The 22,089-nt window shown below is 40.8% G+C and overlaps 1 protein-coding gene across 2 annotated transcripts in view; it reads right to left on the reverse strand.

The window, feature by feature from the left end:
* LOC126354803 (huntingtin) overlaps positions 1-22,089 on the reverse strand; it is a 472,584-nt gene that overhangs the window by 161,682 nt on the left and 288,813 nt on the right. For both annotated transcript variants that reach the window (XM_050004721.1, XM_050004723.1), the window contains exons 34-35: positions 12,600-12,750; positions 4,620-4,787 (exon numbers count right to left, since the gene is read on the reverse strand). In XM_050004721.1, coding sequence (XP_049860678.1) covers positions 4,620-4,787; positions 12,600-12,750 — 319 coding nt within the window. The remainder of the gene's footprint in view (positions 1-4,619; positions 4,788-12,599; positions 12,751-22,089) is intronic.

Consider the following 22,089-nt stretch of genomic DNA (forward strand, 5'->3'; position numbering starts at 1 on the left):
AGAGGAATCCTTCCTAAACACCCACAATCATAAGCCCCTCACCTGGTTCAGATTCACTGATGACATCTTTGCTACCTGGATCGAAGGTGAGGACACCCTATTCACATTCCTCCAGAATCTCAACAACTTCTCCCCCAATTGCTTCACCTGGTCCTATTCAACCCAACTAGCCACCTTTATAGACATTGACCTCCACCTTGAATATGTCTACAACAGTACCTCCATCCATATCAAACCTAATAACCACCAACAATACCTCCACTTCGACAGCTGCCACCCATTCCAATCCAAGAAGTCACTTCCGTACAGCCTAGCTGCCTGTGGCCATTGCATCTACAGTGATGAGCAGTCCCTCTCGAAACATACTGAGGCTCTCACTGAAGCCTTCACTGACTTTACTTATCCTTCCAATCTTGTACAAAAACAAATCTCCCGTGCCTTGTGTTTCCAGTCTTCCACTACCTCCCAAAGCCCAACCATCCAGCCACAGAGGAGCATCCCCCTGGTCACTCAGTACCACCCAGGACTGGAGTAACTGAATTACACTCTCCACCAGGGTTTCGATTAGGTATTGTCATGCCCTGAAATGAGAAATGTCCTATCCACTATCCTTCCTACCCCTCCCACAGTGGCATTCTGCAGTCCACTGAACCTATACTCATCCATCATTACACAACACCTGCTCCCAATCCCTCACCCCATGACTCATATCCCTGTAATAGGCCTAGATGCAATACCTGCCCCATACAACCTCCCACCACCACCTACTCCAGTCCAGTCACTAGCATCACCTACAACATCAACGGCAGTGCTACCTTTGAAACTAGTAGTCATGTGGTATACAAGCTAAGCTGCAACCACAGTGCTGCATTCTATGTAGGCATAACAACCACCAAGCTGTCTGTCTGCATGAATGGCCACCGACTAACTGTGACCAAGAAACAAGCGGAACACTCTGTTGCTGAACACGCTGTGCAACATGATACCCTTCATTTCAATGACTGCTTCACAGCATGTAGCATATGGATCCTTCTCACCAACAACAGCTTTTCTGAACTGCACAGGTGAGAACTTTCCCTATAATATATCCTACTTTCCCATAGCCCTGCTGGCCACAACCTGTCCTCACCCATCCAGCCCCTTCCCTCCTCCCATTCCAGCACTACACAGCCATTACTCCACCACCACACCCAGTCTTTTTTAATTTTTATTATTATTTTCATTTTATTTACTTATTTATTATTTTATGTGTTTCTTTCTCTCTATTTCTCTCCTTTTCCACTACTTCACCCCCCCCCCCCCCCCCCCCCCCCCCGCCCACTGCCCCACCTGCAGCACTTAACTGTCCACCATCCGCACCATACTATCCCTTCCCCTCCCCGCTCCAGCCTCCTACTTTCCACCGCCCAGTCACCACTCTCATGATGCACCAGTGCTGCTGATTGCAGTGTGGTTTCAGTTGCCTGACACTGCAGTCGTGTGTGTGATCTGCATTTGCATGAGAATGTGTGTGCACGTATGTGTGTCTATTGTTGACAAAGGCCACAGGCCGAAAGCTTTAAGTGTGAAAATCCTTTTGTTATGCCTATCTGCAACTCAGCATCTCCACTATATGGTGAGTAGCTACTTTCCTTCTCATAATATTGAAGTTTAAGTACAATACTGCAGCACTACAAGAAGAGAGATGGCATGTACAAGGTAAGACAGGTGTGCATCAGTGTTCTCTGTTGGACCAGAAAGAAGAACAGGCCAATGTGGAAGAGAATTTATAATGACAAAAGAGCTTTGGAAAAGTCTTTTAAAATTTGAACTCTTAATGAAAAACTTAGTATGTTCTGGCATGACAAAAACCGCTGGCATGAAGATGGAGAATGCGAGAGCAGACAAGGCTGTAAGACAGCATCCGATAATAGCCCACTGACTAGGACTGCACCAAAACAGGAGCGGCCTCTTTATGAAGAGAATCCAAGTGCTGCTCCTGCCAACCTCGGCTGCAGAGGAGTGATAGACCGTCACTAACAGAGAAGACGCACACTAGAAGAGCCATCATCCTATACTGAGACTTGTGCCTTATATCAATTGCTTACATGGACACTAATTGTTTGCATGTCGCCCATCACTTGTGACTTGTTCTTTTAATACAAATTTAAGGCTTGTCAATCTACTTTATTGTAACAAAAACCATTAATGTGATTTGCTTGAATTGTTGTATAGCTATCTGAGAAAGCAGCATCCTTTAGGCACCCTGTAAGAGATGCATGGATAGGACCCCACACAGTAGCTGAGAATAAAATGGAAATTAAGGAGTATAAAAGTAATAACAGCATACACACCAACAGAGGAAGCAGAAGAAGGAATTAAAGAACTGCTTGATGAAGATCTTGTCCAGTGCAGTCCCCAACAATCAGTCTTTCCTTCCCATCCCACACAGTAAGTCTCCCCTTACCTGGGCTTCTGGGTGACTTTACTGCTGAATTCTACCCCTTTTCTTAAACCCCTCCAATCCTTTTCCTTCACCCCTCTTCCTTACCCTTTAATCCTTCTGCCAGGAGAACAAACCACTGGTTCCGAAATCTTGCATACGTAAAACCTTTTTTTTCCCCCCCATGTGTGTGTTCTGCTGCTGCCACTTGGTGATTAGATTTTTTATCTAGGCAATTACTATATACATATTAAGTGGTATTGCGTTCTTAATACGTACTTCTTGTTTGTTTCAATTCTGTCACTGTTCGCCAGTACTTTTTTTTTGATTCTGCTGTCTATGAATTCTGCACCCCAAAATTACAGAAATCCACTCATTCCCTAACCATATGCAGAAAAATAGTTCAAATTAATTGACTAGTGTTATTAAACACACCTGCTACTTGTGACTAATCATTTATAGCTGCTCCATCCAAATTAATAGTGATGTTTCCTGTTCTGTGGCTTGCTGTCCTGTTTCTCATTTTACTACATTACATACAGCCTTACATCTCTTGTCAGAATTACTGATTTCTGTCATAATATGCTTGTTCCTCCATTTTTTTAAAAACTTTTTTTGTAGATTTTTTGAGTAATTTTTGTATTGTGCAACTATTGCAGGATCTTTCTTTTCCTTGCCAACAAATAAAAATCTCTTTTCATTTCACAAGATAATTTAATCTCCCTGATGATCCATGGTTTTTTACATAGTTGTTTAGTGTTCTTACTGAGTAGTGTAGGTGGAAAGCTATTTTTGAATAATCATATTAATTTATTAAGGAACAAATTAAAAAATTTTATGTCAATGTTTGGCTCATTATAAATTTCATCCCAGGCCATCTCTTGCAAACTCTTCTTAAAATTGTTTGTCTTGAAATCATTAATTATTCCAACTGATTTCCACTGGTGAGCATCTATACCGAGCGGCACTATCTCATTTATACTAATCAACTGTGCATCAAGTGCAAAGAGAGCATCAGTTGCTGGGTATATAGTTATTTTCTTGTTTTGGGCTTCGTCAAGAGAAACACTACCAATTAGGGTCCTACTGTCTTTATACATCCTGTTGAAAAATTAATTACTGAGATCAAATTGTAGGATCCAAATAAGATTTCCAAATCATTTTTCCTATTAAAATCCTTTAGAAAATCACCACAGACTATTAATTTCTTTCTGCTGTCTGACTGATAGCATAGTAGGGAAATCATATTCCTTACAAACAGTTCAAAATTTCCAAGTGGGGACCCATATATAGTTACTGTCACAAGTGAACAATTGGTCAGTATTAATTCACAACTACATAATCTACTTGTTTCAATGTTTTTAAATTTGTGTTCTGTCTTAATGTATGTAACAATCGATTACCAGGTAAGTCTGTTGAGGCTGAGGTTTTCAACATTCCTGCATACAGGAATTGTAGGACATTAGATGCAACAGTCAAGGGACTCACTGGCACAAAGTTAAGAAAAAAGTCAGATGCCTATATTAAATTTCGTGTATTTCAAGATCAATTTGTGTTGTTATGTGGAGTGTTTTAATTAATACAAGAACACACATCATATAGGACACAACTGAGTACTATCAGTAAAAGGGAGAAAGAAGATCTCATTTTATAAATTAAGTTGAAAGTAAAGGTAGATATAAACCATAATATGTCTGTGTGCATAAAACCTGATAAAATATACTTTACAAATTATGAATGAATTGACTTCTCAGGTAGTTTCTCAGTTACACACACTGCTCACCATTTACATGGCGTATTTTGTAATGATGCAGAAAGTGTCAGTTTACAGCCTACTTAACATCTTTAATTTTGTATATGGGAATATCTAAACAATTTCACAAATAACATAACAATCCTTGACATGTCTGTACTAATTGATGGTCTGCTTATTCCACTAGATATAATACGTCACTGCTACAGTTTCATCTCAAGTTTCCCCTATATCACCTCCTCCATTCTTTATACACGAGTAATAATATTATTAAAAAGAATGTGGGTGGGTTCAGTCTTCATTATTGACTCTCATAGACTTGACTCTGTGATCAAACAAACAGAAATTCTGAAGTGAACCGATGACAGGAGAATAATTCTTTTTTACGCTAAGTTTTTGTTACATGTAAATGATATGTTTTTCCTTTTGTGGAGAGACGATTACCTGGTGCGGGCGAGGCAGAAGGCTCTTGATATGGGCAACATGCTGCAACAACACAGCTCGAGAGGCAGCATACAAGGGGCTTTCCAACTCCTGCATTTTCTCCTGAAGTTCTATGCAGGTTGCTGGATCACTGTAACTTGCCTGGGGAACTCCAGCATCTTGGTAAGCCTGTTAAAAAATAAACCCCATACATGCATGCCAACTGCTGAGACAGAAATCGATGCAATTTCCTACATTGTATACATTATTTTTAATGTTTGCATGATGTCATCCGTGTATTAAACATTCTGTTTTTATCTTTATAAGTAAAATGCAAAATTAACAAAAATGTTAAACAAACCTAGATGAGGTTAATTTAATGAACATCACATAAACAAGTAGTACAAGCAGAGCCTCAAGACAGACTATACCATAATGAGAGATGTCACAAGGGTACACTCCCACCCCCTGAATAACACCATAGCAAATGAAACTCCAAGGCCATATTTGACAAGGAGCAGAGACTGTGAATAGTTTCATTTACTTCATAAAAAGAAAAATTAAAAATTGGCAATATAAAAAAATACAGCTAGAAAAACATTTCTTATTTATAATACTAGAATAACTACTAGCATGCATGTTTAGTGTTATCTTCCAAAACAAAATGTTGCTGCATGTGGTGAAAGAGAGAGGAAACAACTGGAGAGCATGATACTAAATAGGAATTAAATAACAGGAGAGCATGATACTAAACAGGAATTAAATAACAAAAGTTACCAAGGAGCTGAGGCCAATCAAAAAACAACGGGAAAGGAAACATGAAACTTTACAATGAAATGAGATCTGATAATCAGAATAATAAACAATGATTCACACAACAGCTGACATGCCACATAAAGAGGAGGGTTAGATGAGAATAGAATTCAAGGTGAAACAAAACTGGGTGGCAACAAAGAATAATGAAAGAAGAAGCAAACAGTACATGACCCGAGGAAAGTAGAGATGTGAATAGCAATAAATAGAAGACAAATTAGGAAAAATTAAGTGGAAAGTTGCAAGAGGAACAGAAGGGAAAATAAAAAGTAATGATTAGGGTATGACGGGGCCAGGTGCATGAAGGGAAAGAAGAGACATGTGGCAGCCCATAAGAAGAACCAGTTTTAAAGATAGTATTCCTGGCAGTACATGTGATGAAACAAGCACCACCACAAATATGGGACCTATACTAGTGTTGACAGATGTGATAATTACCAAACTATCAGTATAATAAGTGACAGCTGCAAAATACTAACACGAATTCTTTACAGATGAATGGAGAAACACGAATTCTTTACAGATGAATGGAAAAGCTGGTAGAAGCCGACCTCGGGGAAGATCAGTTTGGATTCTGTAGAAATATTGGAACACGTGAGGCAATACTTACCTTACGACTTAGAAGAAAGATTAAGGAAAGGCAAACCTATGTTTCTAGCATTTGTAGACTTAGAGAAAGCTTTTGACAATGTTGACTGGAATACTCTCTTTCAAATTCTGAAGGTGGCAGGGGTTAAACACAGGGAGCGAAAGGCTATTTACAATTTGTACAGAAAGCAGATGGCAGTTATAAGAGTCGAGGGACATGAAAAGGAAGCAGTGGTTGGGAAGGGAGTGAGACAGGGTTGTAGGCTCTCCCCGATGTTATTCAATCTGTATATTGAGCAAGCAGTAAAGGAAACAAAAGAAAAATTCGGAGTAGTTATTAAAATCCATGGAGTAGAAACAAAAACTTTGAGGTTCGCCAATGAGATTGTAATTCTGTCAGAGACAGCAAAGGACTTGGAAGAGCAGTTGAACAAAATGGACAGTGTCTTGAAAGGAGGATATAAGATGAACATCAACAAAAGCAAAATGAGGGTAATGGAATGCAGTCGAATTAAGTCAGGTGATGCTGAGGGCATTAGATTAGGAAATGAGACACTTGAAGTAGTAAAGGAGTTTTGCTATTTGGGGAGCAAAATAACTGATGATGGTCGAAGTAGAGAAGATATAAAATGTAGACTGGCAATGGCAAGGAAAGCGTTTCTGAAGAAGAGAAATTTGTTAACATAGAGTATAGATTTAAGTGTCAGGGACTCGTTTCCGAAAGTATTTGTATGGAGTGTAGCCATGTATGGAAGTGAAACATGGACGATAAATAGTTTAGACAAGACGAGAATAGAAGCTTTCGAAATGTGGTGCTACAGAAGAATGCTGAAGATTAGATGGGTAGATCGGTATTGAACAGAATTGGGGAGAAGAGGAGTTTGTGGCACAACTTGGCAATAAGAAGGCCTGGTTGGTAGGACATGTTCTGAGGCATCAAGGGATCACAAATTTAGCTTTGGAGGGCAGTGTGGAGGGTAAAAATCGTAGACGGAGACCAAGAGATGAATACACTAAGCAGATTAAGGAGGATGTAGGTTGCAATAAGTACTGGAAGATGAAGAAACTTGCACAGGATAGGGTAGCATGGAGAGCTGCATCAAACCAGTCTCAGGACTGAAGACCATAACAACAGCAACAGCAGCAACAACAGCAACAGCAGCAACAACACTAGTGTTCCTCTGAAACACAACCGATATGACCATGGTGTCTGTTTCACCCTATTTGCTATTCTAATGATACCTTACAATTTTGCAGGGACTCACTCACAAAACACAGCATGTCCTTGGTTCCTGCCAACTACTATATCTCAACTTCTGAATTACTCTCGTCATTGATTACTGCCTTACCACTTCCTCAATTTTTCCATTTATTTTGCCTTTTTCATGTCTCTTTTCTCCATGAGCACTACCTACAAATATATTACATATTCAGCCTCATTTCTTCCATCCCCTTTCCCTCTTTCAAAACAACTAAAACAATAAATCATTTTGAATGCAAGTCTTTTCTAGATGATAATCTATGCGAATATGCATATACTACCATTTGGCAAATAGAAACTTTTTCTATGAAATATTGATTGAAGCTATAGTTTCATACACTAATAAATATAATTTATTGCAGTTTTCCATTGATTATTCATTATGTTATCTTACAAAGCATAATATCAAGTAGGAAGAATTACATATTTCAGAATCTATCAGCAAAACATTATACTGCTTTAAAATGCATATACACTGCATGACAAAAAAACGCAACACATCCAACGACCAGCTCAGAAGTCAGCACAACTTCGGACACACCACTGGTAGGTATGTAAATGATTATAGCTAGAATTTTCTGCACAAGGTAGTGTTGTTTATGTTTAGTTTTGTTACCAGGCCCAGTAGAGTGTACAAGAGGCAGAAACAAGACAGATTTTGAGTGATCATTGTGAAGAGCATGTAGATGCCACATGCTCATCTGAAGCAGCACTATCAGCACCTAAAAGAGTTTGAAAGTGACTTCACTGTGGAGCTCCATTTGGTTGGCTGGTCAAATCATGCAATATCAAGGTTTGTAGGACACTCAGATGTGACGATGGCATTGTGTTCAGTGATGAACTGTGATTCTGCACTACCCATGACCACCATTAGTGAGTATGGAAGCAACATGGGGAGAGGCACCAGTCTTTCAATGTTTTGGAGAGGCACAGTCATGTTATCCCTTGTGTTACAGTTTGAGGGACCATCAGGTATGACTTTAGATCATGTCTCCTAGTAATTGACACTCTCTGGGCACATCAATACATCACAGACATCCTGTATCCCCATGTGTTTCCTCTCACATGACAGTATTGTGGTGCCATCTTCCAATAGGGCAATTCTCGCCAACAGGTGGCACTGTCTCCAACAGAACACGTGTGAGACTAGCTCAGACGTCAACTTTGTCCCAGTGTCAGTATGCGTGGTACCAGTCACCAGTTGCAAAAGTTGTGAATCAACTTGACTCAGAGGTGATACAATGGCATAATGACACTCTTCCCAACCAAATCAGTGCAAGCATCTTGGCCAGATGGGGTGCAACATCATACTGATCAGTGGGCTCATAATGTGAAATTATTTATCAATTTGACTCAGTTTTATAACCACCAGAATAACATCACATACCGTCTCAACAGAAGTTTCATTTTGCTTCCTCCTCCCCTTTTGCTTGCTTGCATTGTTTTGCAGGCAGTGTAAATTTAAAATATTTTAGCTGAATTTTCAGCAGTTAGGTCTCAATTTTGCATTTTATTTTTACTGATTTGTAATATTCATATTATTACTGTAATGGAAATAAAAGAAATTATTCAGATAGTGAAGGGAGACGAAAATTTAATAGTAATGGCTGACTGGAATTCGAGTGTAGGAAAAGGGAGAGAAGGAAACATAGTAGGTGAATATGAATTGGGGCTAAGAAATGAAAGAGGAAGCCGCCTAGTAGAATTTTGCACAGAGCACAACTTAATCATAGCTAACACTTGGTTTAAGAATCATGAAAGAAGGTTGTATACATGGAAAAACCCTGGAGATACTAAAAGGTATCAGATAGATTATATAATGGTAAGACAGAGATTTAGGAACCAGGTTTTAAATTGTAAGACATTTCCAGGGGCACATGTGGACTCTGACCACAATCTATTGGTTATGACCTGTAGATTAAAACTGAAGAAACTGCAAAAATGTGGGAAATTAAGGGGATGGGACCTGGATAAACTGAAAGAACCAGAGGTTGTACAGAGTTTCAGGGAGAGCATAAGGGAACAATTGACAGGAATAGGGGAAAGAAATACAGTAGAAGAAGAATGGGTAGCTCTGAGGGATGTAGTAGTGAAGGCAGCAGAGGATAAAGTAGGTACAAAGACGAGGGCTGCTAGAAATCCTTGGGTAACAGAAGAAATATTGAATTTAATTGATGAAAGGAGAAAATATAAAAATGCAGTAAATGAAGCAGGCAAAAAGGAATACAAACGTCTCAAAAATGAGATCGACAGGAAGTGCAAAATGGCTAAACAGGGATGGCTAGAGGACAAATGTAAGGATGTAGAAGCTTATCTCACTAGGAGTAAGATAGATACTGCCTACAGGAAAATTAAAGAGACCTTTGGAGAGAAGAGAACCACGTGTATGAATGTCAAGAGCTCAGATGGCAACCCAGTTTTAAGCAAAGAAGGAAAAGCAGAAAGGTGGAAGGAGTATATAGAAGGTTTATACAAGGGCGATGTACTTGAGGACAATATTATGGAAATGGAAGAGGATGTAGATGAAGATGAAATGGGAGATACGATACGGCGTGAAGAGTTTGACAGAGCACTGAAAGACCTGAGTTGAAACAAGGCCCCCGGAGTAGACAACATTCCATTAGAACTACTGACGGCCTTGGGAGAGCCAGTCCTGACAAAACTCTACCACCTGGTGAGCAAGATGTATGAGACAGGCGAAATACCCTCAGACTTCAAGAAGAATATAATAATTCCAATCCCAAAGAAAGCAGGTGCTGACAGATGTGAAAATTACCGAACTATCAGTTTAATAAGCCACGGCTGCAAAATACTAACGCGAATTCTTTACAGACGAATGGAAAAACTGGTAGATGCATACCTCGGGGAGGATCAGTTTGGATTCCGTCGAAATGTTGGAACACGTGAGGCAATACTGACCTTACGACTTATCTTAGAAGAAAGATTAAGAAAAGGCAAACCTACGTTTCTAGCATTTGTAGACTTAGAGAAAGCTTTTGACAATGTTGACTGGAATACTCTTTTTCAAATTCTAAAGGTGGCAGGGTAAAATACAGGGAGCAAAAGGCTATTTATAATTTGTACAGAAACCAGATGGCAGTCATAAGAGTCAAGGGGCATGAAAGGGAAGCAGTGGTTGGGAAAGGAGTGAGACAGGGTTTTAGCCTCTCCCCGATGTTATTCAATCTGTATATTGAGCAAGCAGTAAAGGAAACAAAAGAAAAATTTGGAGTAGGTATTAAAATTCATGGAGACGAACTAAAAACTTTGAGGTTCGCCGATGACATTGTAATTCTGTCAGAGACGGCAAAGGACTTGGAAGAGCAGTTGAACGGAATGGACAGTGTCTTGAAAGGAGGATATAAGATGAACATTAACAAAAGCAAAACGAGGATAATGGAATGTAGTCAAATTAAATCGGGTGATGCTGAGGGAATTAGATTAGGAAATGAGACACTTAAAGTAGTAAAGGAGTTTTGCTATTTAGGAAGTAAAATAACTGATGATGGTCGAAGTAGAGAGGATATAAAATGTAGACTGGCAATGGCAAGGAAAGCGTTTCTGAAGAAGAGAAATTTGTTAACATCGAATATAGATTTATGTATCAGGAAGTCGTTTCTGAAAGTATTTGTTTGGAGTCTAGCCATGTATGGAAGTGAAACATGGACGATAACTAGTTTGGACAAGAAGAGAATAGAAGCTTTCGAAATATGGTGCTACAGAAGAATACTGAAGATAAGGTGGATAGATCATGTAACTAATGAGGAGGTATTGAATAGGATTGGGGAGAAGAGAAGTTTGTGGCACAACTTGACTAGAAGAAGGGATCGGTTGGTAGGACATGTTTTGAGGCATCAAGGGATCACAAATTTAGCATTGGAGGGCAGCGTGGAGGGTAAAAATCGTAGAGGGAGACCGAGAGATGAGTACACTAAGCAGATTCAGAAGGATGTAGGTTGCAGTAGGTACAGGGAGATGAAGCAGCTTGCACAGGATAGAGTAGCATGGAGAGCTGCATCAAACCAGTCTCAGGACTGAAGACAACAACAACAACAACATGGAAACAATAATAAGGAAAAGTCCACAGCTCGTGGTCTAGTGGCTAGCATTGCTGCCTCTAGATCACGGGTTTCCGGGTTCGATTCCCGGCCCGGTTGGGGATTTTCTCAGCCCAGGGACTGGGTGTTTGTGCTGTCCTCCTCCTCATCATCGTCATCCTCATCATTATCATCATCGTCATCGTCATCATTATCATCATTCATGACAGCGGTTAGACTGTACATTGTAAAAAAAAAATTGGACTGTGTAAAAGAAATTGGGAGTTTGTACGGGTTCTGATGACCGCACAGTTGAGCGACCCACAAACCAAGCATCATCATCATAATCAGGAAAGGTAACTACTCATTTGTCGCTAATTGAATAATAGTGCAAAGACAAACATGACAGCACAGACTCTTTTACCAGCTTATGGGCTATCACTATCACTCTTTTTTTTAATTCCAGTTTGCCTGCACATGTGTGACACCCCCCCCCCCCCCTCCCCCAATCACCACTCCCATTGCCTGCTCCCTCCCCCCCACACGCAATTATGTTTATTGTAGTCCACTTGAAGTATATCAGCAGCAGCAAATTCACATTACTTACAGAACTATCATGATGAGCTGAAGTTTTGCATAGCCAGAAAAGCCTACATTACTTAATTTTTCCAAATAATTCCATACATTATTCCAGCCCAGCAAGGTTGAAAGGAAAGAAAGAGTCAAATTGTAAATTCAAATGCCTGGAGTTCACTCCCCATCTGATCCTAGGATTTTTTTCTGTCACTTTCATTTCTTTTACCTCTGGCAATCATTAGCAACTGTAGTTCAGAGTCCACATTAAACTTCTCGCCCCTGGTAACTGGCAAGTTAAGTCAAGTCACAGGTCAGAGGTTGGCACCCCTTCCAATAGAACGATGCCCCATAAAGCGCTGTTGTACTCTTCAGTCCCCCCACCTCCACCCCCTATATATAATCCTAATGTACAACCTATTTACTTTGATAAATACAAATTATGATACGTAGTGTGATACATTTTCTGAATAATGAAGTTTAGATTACAGTTGTATTTACTTCTGATGACCAGTTTCAACATGTACTGGCCATCTGTGACCAATTTTTAGATCTGAAGACAGCCTATACTGACTGAAACCATTCATTCAAAAAATAAAATTGCAATCTATGCTGCATTATTCAGACAATTTGAATATAAAGAGCATTGTGGTGACTCCACAACAGTATAATGCCATTTTTCAGCACTGATAAATTTGTAATTTATTGCAAAAAGGACCTTATAATTACCTGGAGAGTCAGCTGTGTACCCAACCGTATGCAGTGCTGCAAAATCTTTGGACTGACTTCTTTGCAGCTCAGCACCTGCAGTATGTCCTCATACTGGAGCTTGCTAAGAAGGCGGGCTGAGTCACGTCCAGACAAACAGCCCTGAGAGCATCTGAAATCAATATAGCATCTCAAGTGTTCTGCTTCGTATGAAGGGTTATTCAAACAGATGGATCATTTAATTTTCATTTCATGAAACAGAAACTGCATACCAATAATATACACACAAGTGGAAAGAACAGAATCTAAAGTTTTGATTACAACCACCAAAGAGCCAAAGGTTGCGTAAACGACCACTGCCGTGCTCACATCAAAAGGACGGCAGTTGTAAGTAAGATGGCTTACTGTGGAGCATAAGGTTTTTCCATGTTCTCAAGTTCAAAAGAATTGAATCGTCATTTGCAGTATAGTGGTTATTTGTCTCTGATTTGGCACTGAACTGCCAACTAAGAAAAACATACGCCATTGATTAAAGAAATTTTTGACAAACTGGGTGTCTCTGAATACCTCAACCAACTGTGTGTTGAATTTTGAGATGCAGTTTGCTCTATCAGCCCTATTGCTTACAACCTGTGCAAGCTCTCGTTAAAAATGGCACAAAAAAGCATACTGAATTTTGTGGCGACATTGCGAGAAAGGTGAAGATTAAATGTTTCTCCTGCACTTGTGAGTAGACACAATGTTTGCACGATGTAATGTTTGCAAACCCTGTGTAACACCGCAAAATGAGAGGGACTCACTGAATCAAAATCTGTGTTGTGCCTTACAGCAAAACAAAGTTTATCAGTCTTTCTTTATTTTATTTTATTTATTTATTCATTTTGAGAGAGAGAGTACTGTTAGTAGAATAACATGCATGGGCATGTTGGAACAATGGCCTTTTCCTCAACTTACTGAAGATCCACAAGACTTCATTTTTTAACAGAATGGACATCCACCTCACTGGTACTTTAATGCCTAAGCATCACTGAAACAATCCCTTCCTCAATGAAGCTGAAATCACAAGGAAAAGAAGAAATAACTCAAGCGATGGTCATCAATATCTCCTGATCTCTCACATGACTTCTTCTCATGAAGCTTTGTAAAACAGGTAGTTTGCATTCTATCTATACTAAAAACTATGTTCATCCTGCAAGACAATATCACAGATACCATGAGCTCAATAAAATAAGACATGATTCTTAACATGTGGGATGATACCCACTTTGATGTTTGCCTTGCAGCAGGAGAGAGACATATTGAACATTTGTAACCTTTGTTTGTAAACTTTGAAATATCACATTTCCATCTGTATACAGATTTCTCATAATCAATTTATATTTTATGAAATAAAGACTAATGAAATTGGGTATGTATTTTTTCAGTAACATTGTTTGTTGTCATTTCTGCACGAAAGTACTATTCATCATCAACAACAACAACAACATTAAGGACTAGTCTTGTTTAGACTTCCATCTTCAGTGTTATTTTCTGATATAAAATGAACGTTAAAATGTCCAGACAGAAATTCAGTTCATCATTGTTAGAGAATTTTATTAAGACTCTTCTAATTCATGAACATTGGCTATTAGTACCTTGAACACTTTTGTAATCACCAAAGTTCAAGTTTCTAGTTCCACTATGACTACACGGTATTTAAATAGATGTTCTGACGCAATATTCTTTCACAAAAAGGTCAAACAACATAGACCTGTGGTAAATTTAACATTCTAGTCCTTTGTACAACTTAGTGCTACAGTAAAAAGAAAATATTTGTTCATCAATCCAAATTGTGTAGTTTATAGGTGAAGTTACGATAGGAAAACATCACCAACAGATGTTTTGTATCATGCCGATGTTTCTTGAATAGACTGCAACAGCATTCTCTGAGCAAAAAGACCACATATATGTTACAGTTAAAATAATTGTGCTGCTGGTTTATTAATAAAATAATACATTTGTTAAACATTGTGTTTTCCCCTTTCAGCTGTAAAAATTATTTAATTTTTTGTTCGCTGTGATTGCAATTTTGAGTGCTTCTCATCTTCAGATAGAAATCTCAAATGCAGATATGCACACAGGCATTAATACAGCCATTAATCCAAACACCAAGCATGTATTAATGGTGTGCAAGTCATGGAGTAAACAAATAAATAAAAAAAAAAAAACAAGATAAAAACTATGACAGCAACATATTTTCTCACATTTGTTAAGGTCCTGTGCTTGACAGTCAGATAACAAATGTGATGGGCAGACACATGAAGGCTATGAACACATCCCATGTCAAACTACTTAATACATTCAGGTTTCATAGATTTTAATTCCATCTGTGCTGTAAATATGTCCTTAACATAAAAGCAAGTGTGTTGTAAATGTTAGAAACTATATGGATTGTATGACTTCTGAACACCCTTTCCACTGCCAACGACTCTTCCACTATGACCATGAAAGGCAATGACTATGTTGGGGATAGCTAAATTTCATCTTTGATTTTTATCTGTAACTCTGAATTTGAAACTAACAGTGTTAAATAACTTCCATGCGCTGTATGTCCTGTGAAATAAAGTCGATGTTCACTGATGTTAAATCACTTTGTAATTGTTCCCACCCATTTTCCAGTGCCAAAATCCAGAGAAAGCCAATAGTGATGCGAACTCTTGGAATCTCTGAGACAACAACAATAATTCAACAGGACTTATACATTGATTCAGGATGACTAAAAGGCAAAATTTCTTCGTGCATAACATACAGCACACACACTCAATCACTTATATTTATAACGTATCAGCTTATCACACAAATAACTATATGAATAATATTTGTATAAAGGGTAAAGTAATCATTGTTAAATAATGTAACAAGTGCATAGCTCACCTTTAGCACAGAAGTTTAACATATAGACCTGTCAAGTGTTGCCACCTGTTAGTGACAATTACAGTGTTAGTGTACAATTACAGCTGAACATGAGCAAAGACATAGAAACAACCAAGCACCTCTCTAAGCTGAAACATACACGAGGAATGCAATGTTCTAATTCTACAAGCTTCATTAAGAAAATAAATTTATTTGACAATTTCAGGCCCAAATATGAAATAGAATACATTAGCAGTCGTTTGCACGAAACTACAGCTACTTGAACCTTGGATGATTCTATCCAAGACTTTCTCAATGATATGGAATATGAAGGCAACAGTTCAGCATGTGAAGACTATACACACTCTGTGAAGCGGGCATCCCTGAAGACAAAATACAATATTGAGGGAAGACTTTCAGATGCCATGGCTGACATGATACCTTCTGCATTTTCTACAGTGATGCAGTTACAGTGTCTGACTGCCACCAATCAAGCTAGAGCCATTTTCTAGTGACATGAAGCACTGAGCTCATTTCATTTCTAGGAACAGTTTGCATCCTCTACTGTGCAAACTCAAAATTGCCAGTAGTCCACAAACATGTATTCCATTGAGGGTATCTGGAGATGGAACCCAAGAAGGTACTGCTAAAACAGCATCTGCTTATAAACAAAACAAGGAAATTTCTTATGCCTTCTATAGGGATAGAAACAGAATTATCTAAGTGCATTTTGATTACCTGGAATATGTAACACCTGATTGCCAGAATGTCTTAACTTGATATTTATTGAATTTGATAAGCGCATTCACACTTTCTAGGCACTGGTGGAGGACGCAGAGGCTAATGCTCAAGTCTTAGCTCAACTTCTCGAGGAATTTCATGCTTCCTATTCTATTGAGGATAAGCAAAGAGTAGTCAGTCTACCAAGAAAATCATCAGCTGGAAAATTTTTCTTCAGTTTGAGGAGGCGTATGGAGAAGAATGACATGTTTAATGACACATATGATAGATAGATGTAGAATTACATCCAAAATGTGCTTGTCAGATTGGCTCTGCTCCAAAATTCAGCCAACACTTTTTACTTGCCTCGCCAAATAGAGATGAGAAAGAGACATGGAAGCACCAAGTGGCATGGCAATTTGACAAATCTTTGCACAAAAAGAACAGATATCATCCATGCCTCTATGCAGTTTGTTTACCAGACAGAAAACAGACATCTGACAACATTTTTCCGGTACAGAAATTATCATGATGGTCCAAATGAAGCAATCAGCATGTGAAGAAGAACTACTTCATGGTTCCCTTTAGCTGTATTGTGGAAACTGCTAGTCATACATCACTTGTAGTTTCCCACTGCATCTCCATTATTAGGCTCTAGCACTCACATGAACGGCTTTGCAGCAGACACTGTGAACAAAAATGGAGTGGTAAACTTTTAGTAAGAACTGACCTCACTTGCGAGTCATATACTGTTGCCTATGTCTAAATGGGCAATGGACTCTCAGAAATTGCGTGGAATAAGGAAACCAGAAGGATAAGAGACCATGAAAACTCTACAAGTGTTTGGAGTTTGGTGTGTAGCGGCACTACCATTTGTGATAGGAAAAGGTAGTTTTGGTGCAATATTTCTGAGCGCACAGGTTAAAGCCAGGTGCGGGCCAGTTTACAGTGAGTTACACTCACCAGCATTTGTGAAGTACAATAGAGGCCACAGCGGAGTAGAACTGCCGGAAAAGGTACACGCAGAAGTTTGCATGGCACAAGTCACAGGCAGAATGAGCCCACTGGCCAACCTACGTGTATGAGTATGTGATGTGGAGCGGAGTGTTTAGCAAAACAGAGGCGCACAGCCGCATATAAATAGGTGCCGGTTCCCTAACAAAGCATTCAAGTGTGGCAGCTCTCCTGGATGGTGGGACATGTCACACCACTGGCTACATGCAGCAGCAGATGGGGTGCCAGTGTTCCAGTACACGGCGGGCTGCTGGTTTGACCCTCCGAGGCCAACGTGGGGCATTCAAGTGTGGGGCAGCTCTCCTGGATGGCAGGGTGTGTCACACCACCGACTACACACTGCAGCAGATGGGGCGCCAGCATTCCAGTCCACGGCGGGTCACTGGTTCAACCCTCTGAGGACAATGCGGGGTCCGTAGCCAGCCAGCGGTGGGCCACTCCATGGCTCGCTACTGCAGGCAGTCGTCCTGGCTCCCAACCCACACAGGAGACATCCAGGGTGAAGGCCTCAGACTCAGCTGCCAGATCGCAGGCACTTGTTGTCGCCGTGACCCAAGCCACGCCGGCGGGGACGCACATCACGGACCACCTTGCAGTTGTCAGTGGGCGGTGCTAAGGTAGCGCAGGACAACGGCTGCTGAGTCGGCTGTCGGCACAGCCCTGAGTCGTCATATCAACACGGCCAACCTGCCAGGACCCAAGAACCTGACTGGACTCTTGTCCTTTTTGGCAGACTTCTTGTAATGCTAAGTTAATCCCCCCACACGTAGCTGTCAGCCTCATAACTGGCTCCACCAAAAAGGCATCAAATATGTGTGGACTGTGGGCTTTCAGAGGGCTTTTTTTATCCCTCAAGCAGTGTTTGTGCTCTGTCCCTATGGGCTTCTTTTACACCGTGTAAACCATTGACCTTGGCCACCAATGCCTCCCACTATAGCAATGGTACATTCCTGTCACATTGGAACCAAGGTGCCATCAAGCATCCCATTGTTTGCACATTGAAATCACTTTCAGCACTGCAAAATAACCATTTGCAGGTGGAAAATGGAGAAAAGTCCTACCCATCACTGACCACAAGCTACTGATTTCATTACTCAGTCCTTGTTCTAAGCTACCAGACAGGACTGTCCACTGATTGCAGAGATTAGCACTCTTTCCCAATAATTATTGCTGTGACATTCACTGCCAGTCCACTGCCTAACACGCTAATGCAAATGCACCATTGTGGTCACTGCCGGAACACGAACCAGAGTTTGAACGACAGTTGGATCTCTTGCATCGGTCGATACCTTGCAGCAGATGTTGCTGAATTTTTCTTTGATAGCACAGAAGATAAAGCCCACCGACCTGTTTTTCTGGAAAGTCATCCAAGCAGGTCAGGTGGGATGGCCCGGGTGTGCTCCTTTGGAAGTGAATTCAGTATGGTGTACGTTTTCCCTACTGCACGATCGGCTCAAGCATGTCCAGGCGTCAATGTGCTTGCCACACATGAGTGAAGCTCTCAAGTCATCATCCTTCCATTGCTGTGTCCTCGTATATTCCAGCTCCTGCAAGCATTGCACTGGTATACGTGATATGCCTTGAATGAAAGTTCTGCCACGGGGACATTTCTAGAAACTGGCAATCAAAAGTGAAAATGAACACCTTGTGTGAACTTGTGTGGCCTGTGCACAGAACCAGGCTGTACCGCCACATCATTTTTCTGCTCGAGCAGTCCCGGAGCAAACTTTGGACAAGGTACACGCCAACCTAGTAGGTCCTTTTCTGGGAATCGTGCGGTTGTTGTGGTGGATGCAATTGTGCAGTTTCCCATTTTTAGTTAAACTGTCTTCCAAGACACTGACAGCAACTACTTGCACACTTTCAGTCGTTTTTGCTATTGAGGACTTGCCCTCGACTCTCATATCTGAAAATTGTCAGCAATTTGTATCGGAGAGTTTGAGGATCTTTGCATTTGTTACAATAACGAGCAACTGACTACTGCCCTGTTTCATCCAGTTTCTAATTGAAGGGAAGAGTGATTCCCACAAACATTAAAGACTGAGACGCAGAAAACTGTGTCTGCCTCGTCCCACTGTTTAGCTTTCTTGTTATGTACCGGGTGACAACAGTCGGCAGATACAGTCCGGCAGTATGTTCGCACGAGTGCAGGAGTAGGGGCTTCTCGCATTTATTACATTCCATGTTGCATGCCCTGGAGTGGTGAGGCCTACTGTATTTTCCTCTCAGGGCGGCCATTTGAGACCGGTCTTTCGGCTGGCAGCAGGGATGGCTCCCAGATGTTTTGGTGGACCCTGGAAATTGGCATTTGTCTGTGATGGATGTCAATCAGAAGCAGCTGACTTGTCATTCAAATCAGTTGAGTCCACCGCCCATTCTATAAACAACGCCATAGTCTCTGCACCAGTCGGGTGGAGGGGCCGGTCACAGCGTTTTCCCAGTAGGAGGCTCCCAACTGTGGCAGTGTTTCAGTCCACTGTCACACCCAGTGCACCATCCAGTGTCCTACTTTCACCTGCAGAATGGGACACCCATAAAGATCGCTCCTGTGACCCCCGATGCTAAGCCAGTAGAACTGGAAACTGCAACCCCCTTTCCCCATTCACCCTGTACGAGCCCTTGCCCCAGCCAGTGCAAACAGACTTGCCATTCTCCCTGCCTGCACAATCTTCTGCTATTCTGGTGGAGTCAGCCGAGTCATCGTGGCCCACTTCAGTGGGAGACTTACTGGCAGGGACTCTCGCACCCTTTCTGGTTTTGTGACAAGAGATCGTGGCAGAAACTAGGTCTTTTCAGCACCTATGTGGTCTTTTAATGGGGGAGGGATTTCATATCCCCACCAGCAGACATTCATGTGGATGCAGATGAACTATATTGGGCCTCACAGCAGAGTAGTGCGGAAAGCTGTCACGAATTCACTTGTGTGGAGCATTGTGCGAGCAGAACTGCCGATCCAGGTGTCTACCTGCCAGTGGCAATAGGCTGCACCAGTCAGTTCTTATGCTGAGATTGACTAACACAGGCCCGGATTTCGCATTGTGCCATTCTCTCAGTTCTACGTGATAACTGTTTTGATCATTTGTGCTTGTTGCATTTTGTGCTTTTCTCCATGCCTTTCTCTAAGCAGTAAAGTGAACAAGCTGTCAAGTTTTTCCTCTTCTAGGGTCCACCTCCCTGGCTTCTAGGTCCAGAAACCACCACCAACTAGTGACATTAGTCCCAACAATACAGTTTCAGGGCATTTTTGTGCTTACACAGATACAAAACCAATCATCCCAAATTCTTTTCATCTTAATACTTCCGTTTTCCCACAGAGGAACCAAACTTTTATCTTTGTCCAAAGCTTCATAAATGCAACACTACTGTTCCTTAAGGGTTCCCACACTGACGCTGGCTACTGCATTTCCATGGAGAGTTCCTGCCTTGGCCAACCAGCATCTCTGGCCATTTGTCTGCCGCCTTTCTTCCTACAGTCAAGATGCTAATCCCCTCCTTACCAACAGATTCCCCCATGAGATCACGAGTGCCAAAGACAACGGAGATCAGACTGATGCCATGTTCTTTGAATTTCAGCAGACAATTCATACAGCCCATCCCTAATATAGATCAGATCTGCCACTGGTTTCAGGACTTTCAGGGAATAAGAATTCAACATGGCATTTTTAATGGTCTTTATTTATTATTTATTACTGTGCCTGAAGGACAAAGTACATAATCTGTAGATGTAAACAACAGTTTGGTAGTACCCTTATGGTCATTACTGTTTAGAGTATTTATTAATGATCTAGTGGCTACCGTTGTTGTTCGTAGATAGTACTCTTGCGTAGAGGAAAGCTGTAATGCCAGAAAACTGTACTGTAATGTAAAAAGGCCTGCAGAGGGCCAACACCTGGTGCAGAGACTGGTAGTTCCTGAATGCAAAAAAATGTAATGTACTGTACATAAACACTCAGAGAGGTTCATTACTATCTGATTACACTATCTGTATTACATCACTAAGAAATGTAACAACCACAAAAAACCTAGGATTAACTCACTAGTGACTTACATACACATCAATATGATTACTCTGCAATTAACATTTAAGAGTTTTGCAGAAAGTGCTTAGACCTAAAATGGAATGAACACAAAACAATAAGTTGTAAGAAAATCAAATGCTAGGCTGAGATTCAATGGAAGAATCCAAAGAAAATGTATTCATCCTCAAAATAAGTGGCCAGCAAAACACTTATAAGGAAGATTCTTCAGCACCACTCATCTGTCTTGGACCTTTACCATGTAGAATTAATAGATGAGATACAGAAGATCCAATAATAAGCAAAAATCTCCAGCGATACATGTTACATGATAGGTGTTGTACATCAAGAAAAGCATACTGTTAAAATTTTGATACAGAAGAATTGGGCTACATAAATTATCTGGTCCAAAGTGTCAGGACACTCTTTCATCCCCCCCCCCCCCCCCCCCCCTTTAATGAGGAACTGACCACTAGCTAGTATAAAAGGAGGCAGAGAGTACTGAGTTGTCAGCAGAGAAGCAGCAACAGCATAATGTATCAGTCAAGTGGCTCCAGAAGTTGACTAGCTGTGGGAGGCCACCTCAGTAGCAAGACTGCACAGGTTGACTGTGGGTGATGTGATTGTGAGGTCGAAATGTGAAGCTACAAGCACAGCTAAACCAGGTCCAAACAGATCTCACATACTGGTGGACAGCAACTGTCAAGCATTAAAGAGTACGGCTACAAAAGAACTGCATTTGACACACCTGCTTAAGGAGCAAGCGTGGTGAATGTGTGTCAGGTGGCCTGAGGATGCTACTGTGCACTGAAACCAGAAGCCAAAATAAATAAATTACAACTGTAGACACAAACACACAAAGTCTATTC

This window comes from Schistocerca gregaria, chromosome 3 (assembly GCF_023897955.1).
Source record: "Schistocerca gregaria isolate iqSchGreg1 chromosome 3, iqSchGreg1.2, whole genome shotgun sequence".
NCBI lineage: Eukaryota > Metazoa > Arthropoda > Insecta > Orthoptera > Acrididae > Schistocerca > Schistocerca gregaria.